This window comes from Nomascus leucogenys, chromosome 18 (assembly GCF_006542625.1).
Source record: "Nomascus leucogenys isolate Asia chromosome 18, Asia_NLE_v1, whole genome shotgun sequence".
NCBI lineage: Eukaryota > Metazoa > Chordata > Mammalia > Primates > Hylobatidae > Nomascus > Nomascus leucogenys.
In genome coordinates this window covers 7,360,643-7,373,388 of record NC_044398.1, presented here as the reverse complement: position 1 = coordinate 7,373,388, position 12,746 = coordinate 7,360,643, and the positions used below count along the sequence as shown (strand labels likewise).

At 35.0% G+C, this 12,746-nt stretch overlaps 1 protein-coding gene across 1 annotated transcript in view; it reads left to right on the top strand.

Annotated features, from left to right (window-relative positions):
- IRAK1BP1 (interleukin 1 receptor associated kinase 1 binding protein 1) overlaps positions 1 to 9,715 on the top strand; it is a 37,635-nt gene extending 27,920 nt beyond the window's left edge. The window contains exons 3-4 of the mRNA XM_003258258.4: positions 8,066 to 8,196; positions 8,301 to 9,715. Of these exons, the coding sequence (XP_003258306.1) occupies positions 8,066 to 8,196; positions 8,301 to 8,571 (402 nt within the window). The 3' untranslated portion in view covers positions 8,572 to 9,715. The remainder of the gene's footprint in view (positions 1 to 8,065; positions 8,197 to 8,300) is intronic.
- The last annotated feature ends 3,031 nt before the right edge of the window (positions 9,716 to 12,746 follow it).

Sequence of the window (12,746 nt, the reverse complement as noted above, 5' to 3'; positions counted from 1 at the left end):
GATCTTTAAAAAGTCACAAAACAACAGATGCTAGAGAGGATGTGGAGAAATAGGAACGCTTTTACACTGTTGGTGGGAGGGTAAATTATTTCAACCATTTTAGAAGACAGTGTGGCAATTCCTCAAGGATCTAAAACCCGAAATACCATTTGACCCAGCAGTCTCATTACTGGATATATACCCAAAGGATTATAAATCATTCTACTATAAAGACACATGTACACGTACATTTATTGCAGCACTATTTACAACAGCAACGACTTGGAACCAACCCAAATGTCCATCAATGATAAACTGGATTAAGGAAATATGGTACATATACACCATGGAATACTATGCAGCCATAAAAAAGGATGCGTTCATGTTCTTTGCAGGGACATGGATGAAGCTGGAAACCATCATTCTCAGCAAACTAACACAGGAACAGGAAATCAAACACCGCATGTTCTCAATCATAAGTGGAAGTTGAACAATGAGAACACATGGACACAGGGAGGGAGGGGAACATCACATACCAGGGCATGTCGGGGTCTAGGGGAGGGATAGCATTAGGAGAAATACCTAACGTAGATGACAGGTTGATGGGTGCAGCAAACCACCATGGCACGTGTATGTAACAAACCCGCACGTTCTGCACATGTATCCTAGAACTTAAAGTACAAATTTAAAAAGAAAAAGTCCAAAAAGAGAGCACAGAGTGAAACAGAATAAAATAATAAAAAAAATTTATCCAAAATTTACTAAAATGCAAGATTTGAATTTCCATATTCAGTGGACCCAGTGGGTGCCCAGCACAATGACTAACAACAACAACTCATCAAAGCATATTGGAAATGTTAGATCCCCAGGAATAAAAGGACCCCAAAAGTTCTAGAGAAAAAAAAAACAGTTCACAAACCAGGGGTCAGAAATCTGAACAGCAGTTGGACCTCTCAGTGTCAACACTGGAAGCTAGAAACTGAAAGGCAAGACAGCAACCTCTTCCGAAAGGCAAGACAGCAACATCTTCCAATTCTGAGAGAAAACAATGTCTAATCTAGAAATCCTTACCTGGCCAAAAAGCAATCAAGGAGAAGGTAATACAAGGACAAGCAGACAGCGCTGACCAGAACTGTCACACTGTTCATTATTTGGCCAGGATCTGATGGATTAATGCCCTCTGAAAGATGTTAAAAATGTGAAACATCACTCCTGCATACAAGGTCTCAAAACATTTCCCTACCATACATGAGGAAGTAAACCAAAAAAGAGAAAAACAGGAGTTCCCAGGTAATGGCAAAGGAATGTCCCCAGATTCAGGGGACAGGAGGACTGAAGCCTTCAGTAAAATGCCTCCAAGAAAAAAATAAAGGAACTCATAGATTACCCAATTAATTTGACCTATTTATTTGAATTTTATAGCTCTTGTCAGAGGGTTTAAAGGACATGTACAACTAAGAAAGCAAACAAAAATGAAGTGATTATTAACTCCCAGGAATTCAATGAAGACTAGAAGAAAAGAAATGCAGTCATAGTACACTATATTGTTCCAGCTGTAAACAATCATAATAGTACAAACAGTGACTGTTGATTTAATTTAAAAAAAGAAAGGTTCTAAGTGATGACTTTAATGGTAGGTGAATGAATGGATGTGGGAAGGAGGGTTGGATTAAAATCCTAGCTTTGTGATTCCTATACCAGTACTCTTTCCACTTTTTATGTTATTTTCATGTTATAACCTTAGTGTTTAGAGGAATTTTTTTTTTTTGAGACGAAGTCTCACTCTTCTCACCCAGGCTGGAGTGCAGTGGCGTGATCTTGGCTCACTGCAACCTCCGTCTCCAAGGTTCAAGCAATTCTCCTGCTTCAGCCTCTTGAGTAGCTGGGATTACAGGCTCCTGCCACCACACCTGGCTAATTTTTGTATTTTTAGTAGAGATGGGTTTTCACTATGTTGGCCAGGCTGGTCTCGAACTCCTGGCCTCAGGCGACCCACCTGCCTCTGCCTCCCAGAGTGTTAGGATTACAGGCATGAGCCACCGTGCCCAGCCTAGAGGAATTTTTTAATCCTGGGATATAATAGGTATTCAATACTGTGTATCAGGTAGAAAAAGTAGTAGTATAACTACTCATATAGTTTTCTCCCTCTTCTTTCCCTCTCCTTTTCCTTGCATGCCTGCTATGTGTTAAGCGTTTTCCATGTATTATTCCATCCAATCTTTTTTAAGTATTCATTTTTATTGTGAAATATTTTATACATATATAGGCATAAATATATGACTCATTCCATTTTCAGACATCTGATCAATAGACTCTTTAAACATTAAGCCAAAATTGACTCACTAGTAGCCATCTATTAGTGTACCTCTGTAAGAAGAAACAAAACAAGGTACATACTTCTTCCTTAAAATATATACTTGAAGTTCATTTTCATATTGATGCTACTTTTTTCTTTTCCAGGGTAAGAACCCTGTTTGGCCATTTCTTATGTAACAAACTCTTTCTTTAGTTAGCCAGTTTCATTCAAAACCATCTACAGCTATATTGTTCTACTTCTGATTTGGCCAGTCCAAACTAGAGAAAGTTGATTATCTCCCTTATTCTAGAATATTTATTTCTAATAACACATGCAAGACTAAATTAACTTTTTGGCATTTGCATCATATTGTTCCCTCAATTCAGCTTATAGTCATAATAATTGTAACCAATAAAAGTGTCTTTCTCATGTGCTACCTTTAAATCATATTTTTTTCATCTTATACTTTGTTACTGCTATTTCAGTATGAACTGTGGGATTTTACATTTATTTCTATGAAATTTTGTCTTAATTCGGTTTACCTATATTTCTAGTCTGTAAAATAGCAGAAAAGTAAAGCTCATAATAAGGAGAAAAATCAATTCAAACCAACTCAGGAGTGACACAGATGTTAGAATTAAAAGACATAGTCATTAAAAGTTATTTTGACTGTGGTTCACATGCTCAAAAGTTAAGGAGGGATGTGCAAGATATTAAAAACAAAAAAACAAATTGAATTTCTAGAGATGAAAACTACAGTGTATGAGATAATAAATACACTGAATAGGATTAACAGCAAATTAGACCTTACACAAGATGTGCTTAGTGAACCTGAAAATGTAGCAATAAAAACCATGCATAATGAAACACAGAAAAGAAAGATGTAAAAACGAGTTAATAAAATATAGGACAACATCAAATAGCCTATTATACATATAATTGAAGTCCCAATGCAGAGGAAAGTGGGGGACAAGAAAAATACTTGGAAAAATTATGACCCAAAAATCTCCAAACTTGATGAGAATTATAAACCCATGGAGTCAAAAAGTTCAACTAACCTTAAGCAGAAGAAATTAAAAAAAAAATACACCAGTACACATTATAATCACGTTGCTCAAAACCAGTGATAAATCTTAAAACAGCCAGAGGAGGGGAAAAAAGACATATTATCTACAAAGGAACAAAGATAAGACAACAGATTTCTTGTTGAAAACAATGCAAGCAAGGAGACAGTTGTGCCACATTTTTAAAACTAAAAGGTGTATATATATATATATATATATCTCAACCAAGAGTTTCTGTTAATATATCCAGCAAAAGTAGTGCTCAAAAACAAAGACCAATTAAAGACCTTTCCAGTAAGCTGAAATAATTCATTACCTGTAGATCTACACTATAAGAAATTTAAATGCCATGATTTAAGCAGAAAAGAATGATACCAGAAAGAAATAGTAATTTACACAAAGGACTGAAGAGTGCTGAAAATGGTAACTACATGGGTTTTTCTTAATATAAATCTCTTTAGAAATCTCTGTATTTATATAAAAGATAACTGACTAGGCCGGGTGCAGTGGCTCACACCTGTAATCCCAGCACTTTGGGAGGCCGAGGCAGGTGGATCACCTGATGTCAGGAGTTCAAAACCAGCCTGGCCAACATGGCGAAACCCTGTCTCTACTAAAAAATGCAGAAATCAGCCAGGCATGTTGGCTCATGCCTGTAGTCCCAGCTACTCGGGAGGCTGAGGCAGGAGAATCGCTTGAACCCAGGAGGCGGAGGTTGCAGTGAGCCGAGATCACGTCACTGCACTCCAACCTGGGCGACAGAGCGAGACTCTGTCTCAAAAAAAAAAGATAACTGACTAAATAAATGATAATGATGCACTACAGGGATTATAACATATGTAAAAATAAAACATATAACAACAATAGCACAAAGGTCAGGAAGGGAAGAACAGAAGTACAATGTTATAAACTTCTTGTATGTGAAATGGTATGCTAGCTCTTGATGGTAGATTGTAATAACTTAAACATGTATTCATAAATCCTAAAGCAAACACTAAAATAATGGAGTTATGGCTAATAAGTCAATGAAAGCTATGAAATAATATAATAAAAATGTCAAAAAGAAAACAGAAAATGAGTAAAAGGGAAATAACAAGACCACAGGTTTAAATTTACCCATATCAACAATCACATTAAATGTAAATGGTCCACATACCTTCATTAAAATACAGATATTTTAAGTTGTATTTAAAAAGTTAACTCCACTTACATGCTGCCTGAGAGAAGTGTACTTTAAATATGAAGACATATATCGGTTAAAAGTAATGGGATGGAGAAAGATACATCATGCTAACATAAATGAAAAGAAAGCTGGAGTGGCTATAGTAATCAAAGTAGATTTCAGAGCAAAGACTATCAAAGATAAAGACAGTCATTTCATAATGATAAAAGTCAATTAATCAAGAGGACATACAGCACTAAATATTTATACATATAATAAAGCTTCAAAATACTTAAGGGAAAAATGATAGAACTACAAGGAAAAATAAATAAGTCTACAGTTTTTGTAGAAGATTTCAATACCCCCCTTTTCAATAGTTGATAAGACCATAGACAGAAAATCAGTAAGAATATAACAGATTTGAGTCACACTGTCAACCAATTTGACCTGCTTGACATATATAGAACACTCCAAAAACAGCAGCCTACACATTCCTTTCAAGTGCACATTGAACATTTGCCAAGGTAGACCATATTCTGTGTCATATAAAAGTATTTGGCCGGGCGCAGTGGCTCACACCTGTAATCCCAGCACTTTGGGAGGCTGAGGCAGGCAGATCACCTGAGGTCAGGAGTTCAAGACCAGCCTGGCCAACATGGTGAAACCCCATCTCTACAAAAATACAAAAATTAGCTGGGCATGGTGGTGCACACTTGTAATCTCAGCTACTCGGGAGGCTAAGACAAGAGAATCGCTTGAGCCCGGGAGGTAGAGGTTGCAGTGAGCCAAGATCGTGCCATTGCATTGCACTCCAGCCTGGGCAACTGAGCAAGACTCCATCTCAAAAAAAAAAAGTATTTGAATCATACAAAGTTCACTGACCACAGTGTAATTAAATTAAAAACCAGTAATAGAAGGGCCTCAGGAAAATCCCCCAAATATGCTGAATTTTAAAAACATACTTTTCAGTAACCCATGTGTCAAAGAAGAAATTGAAAAGGAAACTAGAAAGTTTATAAGGAAAAAATCATGCCAATTCTATACAAATTTTTCCAGAAAACTGAAAAGGCAGAAATATTTCCTACCTCATTCTTTGAGGTCAGAAGATAACCAGAAAAATACCATTACAAGCAAAGAAAATTACAGACCAATATCCATCATAAACATGTGCAAAAATTATAAACTAAATTTTAGCCAAATTGAATGATTTATACACATACATGCTTACACACATGGACACACACACGTATCCTTTGCATGCAGGTATAAAGAATAATATTAATACATAATGACCAAATGTGTATCCCAGGTTGGTTAACATTCAGAAATTGGTCAATCTAATTCATTATATTAATAAACTGAGAAAAATCACATGATCATCTCAATAGATACAGAAGAAGCACTTAACAAAATCCATTATTTATTCCTAGTAAAAATTATCAGTAAAATAAGAACAGTTGAGATTTTCCTCAAACTGATAAGAGGAATCCATGAAAACCTACAGCTGTCATACTTAATGGTGAAACACTGAATGCTTTGTGCCTACGATCAGGTACAATCAAAGATGTCTTCGTTCATGTCTTCTTTCACCACTGTACTTGAAAAAGAATAAAAGACATCCAGAGTGGAAAGGAAGAAGTGCAACTATCTTAATTCATGGACAACATGACCATTGTAGAAAATCTGATAGAATCTACAAAAAAGCTATTAGAACTAGTAAGCATCAAAAAATTTAAAATACATAGGGATAAATCTGTTATAAAGATGTGAAAGACCTGTGTGCCAAACACTGCAAAGCATTCCTGAGAGAAATTAAAGAGGACCTAAATAAATGGAGAAACATTTCTTGTTCATGGTTTGGAAGATTGACTATTCCAGATATCAGTTCTCCCTAAATTAATCTATACAATCCTAATCAAAATCTCAGCCAGCTTTTCAAAAAACAGAAACTGACAAAAACTGATTACAAAATACATTTGGAAATACAAAGGATCTAGAACTACTTTGAAAAAGCAGCATCTTTATTTATAATAGCCCCAAACTGGAAGCAACCTAAATGGAAAACAAAACAAAACAAAAAAAACCAACCTGTGATTAGATCATATAACGAATACTATTCAGCATAAAAGGAACAAAAACTGTTATGCAACAATGTGGATGAATTGCAAATACATTATGTTAAATGAAAGAAGTAGTCTCAAAGACTACATACTATATGCTTCCATTTATATGACATTCTGAAAAAGGCAAATCTTTAACAGTGGAGAATGTATCAGTAGTTGCCAGGGTTTAGGAACTGGGGAAGGAACTGATAGAGGAGTTACTTGAGAGAATTTTTAGGAGTGTTGGAACAGGTCTAAATTCTTGTTATGGTGGTTACAAAGTTCTATATCTTTTTCAAAAGTAATAGAATTCACTAGGCATGGTGGCACGTTCTGGTAGTCCCAGCTACTCGGGGGGCTGAGGCAGGAGGATCATCTGAACCCAGGGGTTGAGGCTGCAGTGAGCCCGTGATCACACCACTGCACTCCAGCCAGGAAAACAGAAAGAGACCCTGGCTCAAAAAAAAAAAAAAAAAAAAAAAAAAAATTATGATTAAAGACAGCTGTTCTGCATTGTATAAGATGAGGTTATCTTATGTCTCTCTTTGCTACTCCAGCTTATTCTCTAATATCTGTACTTTTTGTTTTGCTAAAAGGTTTAGGCTGGGCGTGGTGTCTCATGCTTACAACCGCTAAGGTGGGAGGATTGCTTGAGGCCAGGAGTTTGAGACCAGCTTGGGGAACATAGTGAGACTCCACCTCTACAAAAAAAAATTTTTTTAATTAGCTGGGTGCTAATTAAAGGCATGGTGGTGCATGCCTGTAGCCCTTCCTACTTGGAAGGCTGAGGTAGGAGGATCGCTTGAACTCAGGAGTTTGAGGCTGCAGTGAGCTATGATTGTGCCAGTGCACTCCAGCCTGGGCAACGTAGCAAGATCTTGTCTCTCTTAAAAAAAAAAAAAAAAAAAAAAAAAGACAAGGTTTAGTTCCCTTCATTGAAGAGTTTACAGACCGGTTTTAAAGTACTGCCGAATATAAGGACTGCTTCCACATATTTAAAGGCAGAAGACAGAGTGAAATACATTAGCTTCCATATATAGATCTGAACAGAACTATTGGAAGAAGAAACATTTCTCAATGATAGCAGTGAAGTATGGCATAATTACTACTAATCAGGAAGCTAAGGGCATTGATTAGACAAAGGAATCATGCTAGTTATCAGGATTAAAATTTAGCCAAGTAATAAGGTTTAAGGGAAACTCCTCCAATTTCATTTAAAAATCCCTGGTTTAAAATATAAGTTTTTTAATATTCAAGACAATATTAGATAAATTTGAAAATTCAAAAGCAAAAATCTTAAAGAACAAAATAATTTAGTTATAAGTATCAAATAGGCTTTTAAAAATCTGTTACATACTATAAAATGACCTCGTAGTCTGGCTATACTTTTTTTACTTACATGTAGAGAAAATTGAAACAGTACATCAGACATGAAAATAATATTGTGTCATTTCATTTACAGGTCTGCATTACATTTACTGAATTTGGAAAAATGCAAAATATTTGTAACTTTCTTGTTGAAAAGCTAGATAGCTCTGTTGTCATCAGCCCACCCCAGTTCTATCATACTCCAGGTTCTGTTGAGAATCTTCGGTAAGTTTAAGCACATCTTTAACTAAGATATTCTTTAAACAAAACTATCCAGTGCTACATTTCATTGAGTGTCATATTAATAATCTCTCCATTTAATTCCTAAGACGGCAAGCCTGTCTCGTTGCTGTTGAGAATGCGTGGCGCAAAGCTCAAGAAGTCTGTAACCTTGTTGGCCAAACCTTAGGAAAACCTTTACTAATCAAAGAAGAAGAAACAAAAGAATGGGAAGGCCAAATAGATGATCACCAGTCATCCAGACTCTCAAGTTCATTAACTGTACAACAAAAAATCAAAAGTGCAACAATACATGCTGCTTCAAAAGTATTTATAACTTTTGAGGTAAAAGGGAAAGAGAAGAGAAAAAAGCACCTTTGAAATTCCAACCAAATTATATTGTACTTGTATCTTTTTACCTATTTTTATACTTTTTATAATGTTTACTTTTGTCCTGAAGACATATATATATGTATAGTATAGGAGATAAGCTATTTCTTTCCAAAATCTATAAATCTTTGAATATAGTCCCACAGAATACTTATGTTCACTTTCTATTTTTAAAAGACTACTCTGAAAAACACTCTTGGAAAATAAATGTATTATGTACATACTTATATATTGACAGTTCATACAAGCACATGTGTAATAGTTCTATTATAAGGACAAATATTGACCCTTGCATTTCATAATTTTTAAAGATATTTAAGCTAACATTTTCTCAGCCAGATTTTTATATAAAACCAAATTTTATGTAAAAACTAGGCTTCAATAAGTTAGTTAAATTTTTTAAATTGTAAGACAAAATTTTTATGGAGAAGAATTCTTATATCCCATCAAACCTAATAATTTTCCACAACTAAAAATGAGTATAAATACATAATTTTAAGTGCATCCTGTCAGGTCTGATATTTGATTTTACTTTAGTTAGAAGCTAAGTAGTTACCCTGTTACTTTTTCATGGATGCTAACAGAAGACTTGAGATTCCCGGACAGAAACAAAGGACTATTAACTCATGGCACAACAAGGAGCATGAATATCAGCACATTCTCATTGCTTCCCCTTGTCCCAGGTCCCACGGGGGCAAAATGATATGGCCATACACAATATGGCTACATATACAGTGGGCTTTTGTTGTAGATAAAGAATATGGAGCTTGGAGGGTTCACTGCTTTTTATCCATGAACAGAAGCAAACCTGCTCTTTGCCTCATCCCTTACAGATGCTCACTCAAAACTCAATACTGAGAAATGGCCCGGGTAAAGAACAGTCAAGGTCTTGCATGCTTGCCACACCCAGCAATATGTGTAAGAAGGTGAAGTCTGTTGAGGGCTATCTCACATCTAACAGTTTCTTTACTAGGACCAGAGACCATTTTGGTTAAGATGCAGACAACAACCCCGACCTTAACAACTTCACAACATGAATAGAAACAGTGATAAATAATTCATAGCTTTTTACAAAAGAATAATGAGGTATAATAGGAAAATGTTTTGATACCAAAAATAAAAGAGTTAATGTTTGGATCGGACTCCAACAGGGCTCCTTAGAGTGATACAAATACAAAGCAAACGATATGTGTAATTTAAAATTTCCTAGTGCACATGTTTTTTTATTTTTCTTTTTCAAGATGGAGTCTTGCTCTGTCGCCCAAGCTGGAGTGCAGTGGTACGATCTCGGCTCACTGCAACCTCCGCCTCCTGAATTCAAGCAATTCTCCTGCCTCAGCCTCCCAAGTAGCTGGGATTACAGGTGCATGCCACCATGCCTGGCTAATTTTTGTATTCTTAGTAGAGATGGGGTTTCACCATGTTGGCCAGGCTGGTCTTGAACTCTTGACCTTGTGATCCACCCACCTCAGCCTCCCAAAGTGCTGGGATTACAGGTGTGAGCCACTGCATCTGGCCCTGTACACACATTTTTAAAAATAAAACTTTAAAAAAGAAACAGTTGAAACTAATTTTAATAACATTTTATTTAACCAAATATATCAAAAATATTATTTCAGCGTGTAATCAGTATTTTTTAAATTAATGAGATTTATGTTTTGTCTTCAAAATTCAGTGTATATTTTTACATTATGGCACATCTCAATTCAGATGCTAAATTTTCATCAGAAATATTTTATCTGTATTTAAATTTCCTAAAATGTACAGTTGAAAAAAAGAGATTCACATACCAAGGTTGTTCTAGCATGCCTAAAAAATCTTGTAACTGGATCAAGTATCAGTTTTTAAATTAGTTAAAATTAAATAAAATTTAAAATTTAGTTCCTCAGTCACACTAGCCATATTTCAAGTACTTGAAAGCCACAAATGGCTTGTGACTACCTTGCTGAACAGAGCAAGGTCAAACGCTGAGATAATAATGATTCTTAAGGCCATTTGAAAGTTAACAGCAAGTATGTGTTACTGCTATCTACAGTAAAAATTACATGTTATCTACAGGCAATCATAAGCCATGGCTGTTATGCAGCATAGGCTTTCCATTCTCTATACATCTAGGTCATAGAGTTTTTCCATTGATGAATCTGGACGTTTATATACCAACATTACTTTCTTACAACATATTCCAGTATATAGTGTCCATCTTCACCCACTTTTTAAAGTGGCCCTGAAACAATTTTATTCATCTTATTGGAGTGTTGCTGTAGGGGAAGAGTAGAAGCTAAGAAGAGTTTGAGTCCAACACCATTATATTCAAATCCTGACCTTACTACTGGAATGTAAGCTCCTTGAAAGTGGAGATCTTGTCTGTCTTGTTCACAGTTGTGTTCCCAGCCCCAGAGGTAGTCTCAAGGCCAATACCAAGTATGCTCTCAAATATTTGCTGGGAAAATTTACTAACTGGATAAAAGGCAAGTTACTTTAATCTCTTTAATCTTCCTTTTTCCTTACAAATGAAATAGACTAATAGCACTTAACCTTGCAGTGTTATTATAAGGATTAAAGTTGATAAATATATGATCATGAGAACAATTGCTAGCACATAGCGGTCACTCTGAAAATAGTAGCTGATATATCAGCTGCATTGTTTGATTGTTGTCGGCTCAATTAAAAGTTGGCTTTTCTAAATCCTCCATTAGGAAGAATTTTTAAATAGCCATATTGAAAATAAAGTTATCAGAAAACCAATGTAACATATGTTGAATTTTTATTACCAAAAAAAAGTTACTATCCAGTTGTACAGAAAAGTAGAATGAGGTTGTGCATCAAGAAAAAAATTGTTCATTCTCAACAAAAAATTAATCACATGGGTAGTTTTTTTTTTTTTTAGCTATGGGTTCATGCTATATTTGGTTTCATCATATTTGATAAAGAAGCTTCCAACTTAGCATGAAATACCTAAAGACAATTTTTTTTAAGTTAGCAGGTACTTTTTAGAATTTCCAGGAACTTTTAAAGATGTTGCCTCCAAAAAAAACAAAAAAAATCCTGTAAAGTATACAATCCTACATTTTTCTATAGAAGAGCTTAGGGAAGAAATCATTCAAAGATTGGAAAGACTTATGTGTAGTATTCTGTATACTAAAGGGTATCAAATTTAGTTGTCAGTTGATAGCAATTTCATTTCTTGATACATGGCATACACTGGAATCTTCTGATGAATTATTTAGGGGACCTGTGCCACAAAGGCTACTAGAATAAACCTATCCTAAACTTAATCCTGTTAGAATTTCCTTCTTTTGAACTCCGTTTGAAAAAAAGAGAATCTTTCTAGAAAGTAGAAATTTATAATTTCTATGTTCTGAAAGACAAAAATTCTAAATAGGATATTTGAAACAGACCCCACTGTATTCTAAATGGAAGTGCTATTAAAAGGAAATGCTATTAAAATAAGATTTCATATATTACTGATAATTCATAATGAATTTTAGGATTCCATTCAGTTACATACAAGAAATTACATTTTTTATAGTGGCAATGTACTTTTATCAGTATTCTTATTTGACGGTCAATTTGAATTCAATGTAAACAAATAGGACTTAGAAAAATAATTTGTAACTCAAATGCTATACCTCATATCCTATAATTATTGTTTTGTAATATTCCTTCTCAAGAATGTGGGCTAAGGATATCAACTCTGTCAGATTTGTTGATAAGAATTTAATAGTGAGGAGTTCTTATAGCCTACAAAAATAAAAGCATGAATTATGAGATCAAATGTGGGAGTTAATATATGATTATCTGCATTATAAAATGAAAGCAAATGCTTTATTTATTCCAACAAAAAAAGACCTATATAAATTAGTTTAAGCTAACATTTAGACATTTACTATTACATATATGGTATTTGCAACCAAATCAGAGTTTGTTGTTGTCGTTGTTTGAGACTGTTGCTCTGTCACCCAGGATGGAGTGCAAGTAGCTCAATCATAGCTCACTGCAGCCTAAAATCTCCTGGGCTCAAGAAATCCTCTCACCTCAGCCTTTTAAGTAGCTGAAACATCAGGTGCACACCACCAGGCCTGGCTAATTTTTTTATTAGCGATAAGGTCTTGCTATGTTGCCCAGGCTAGTCTCAAACTCCTGGCTTCAAGCAATCCTGCCTCAGC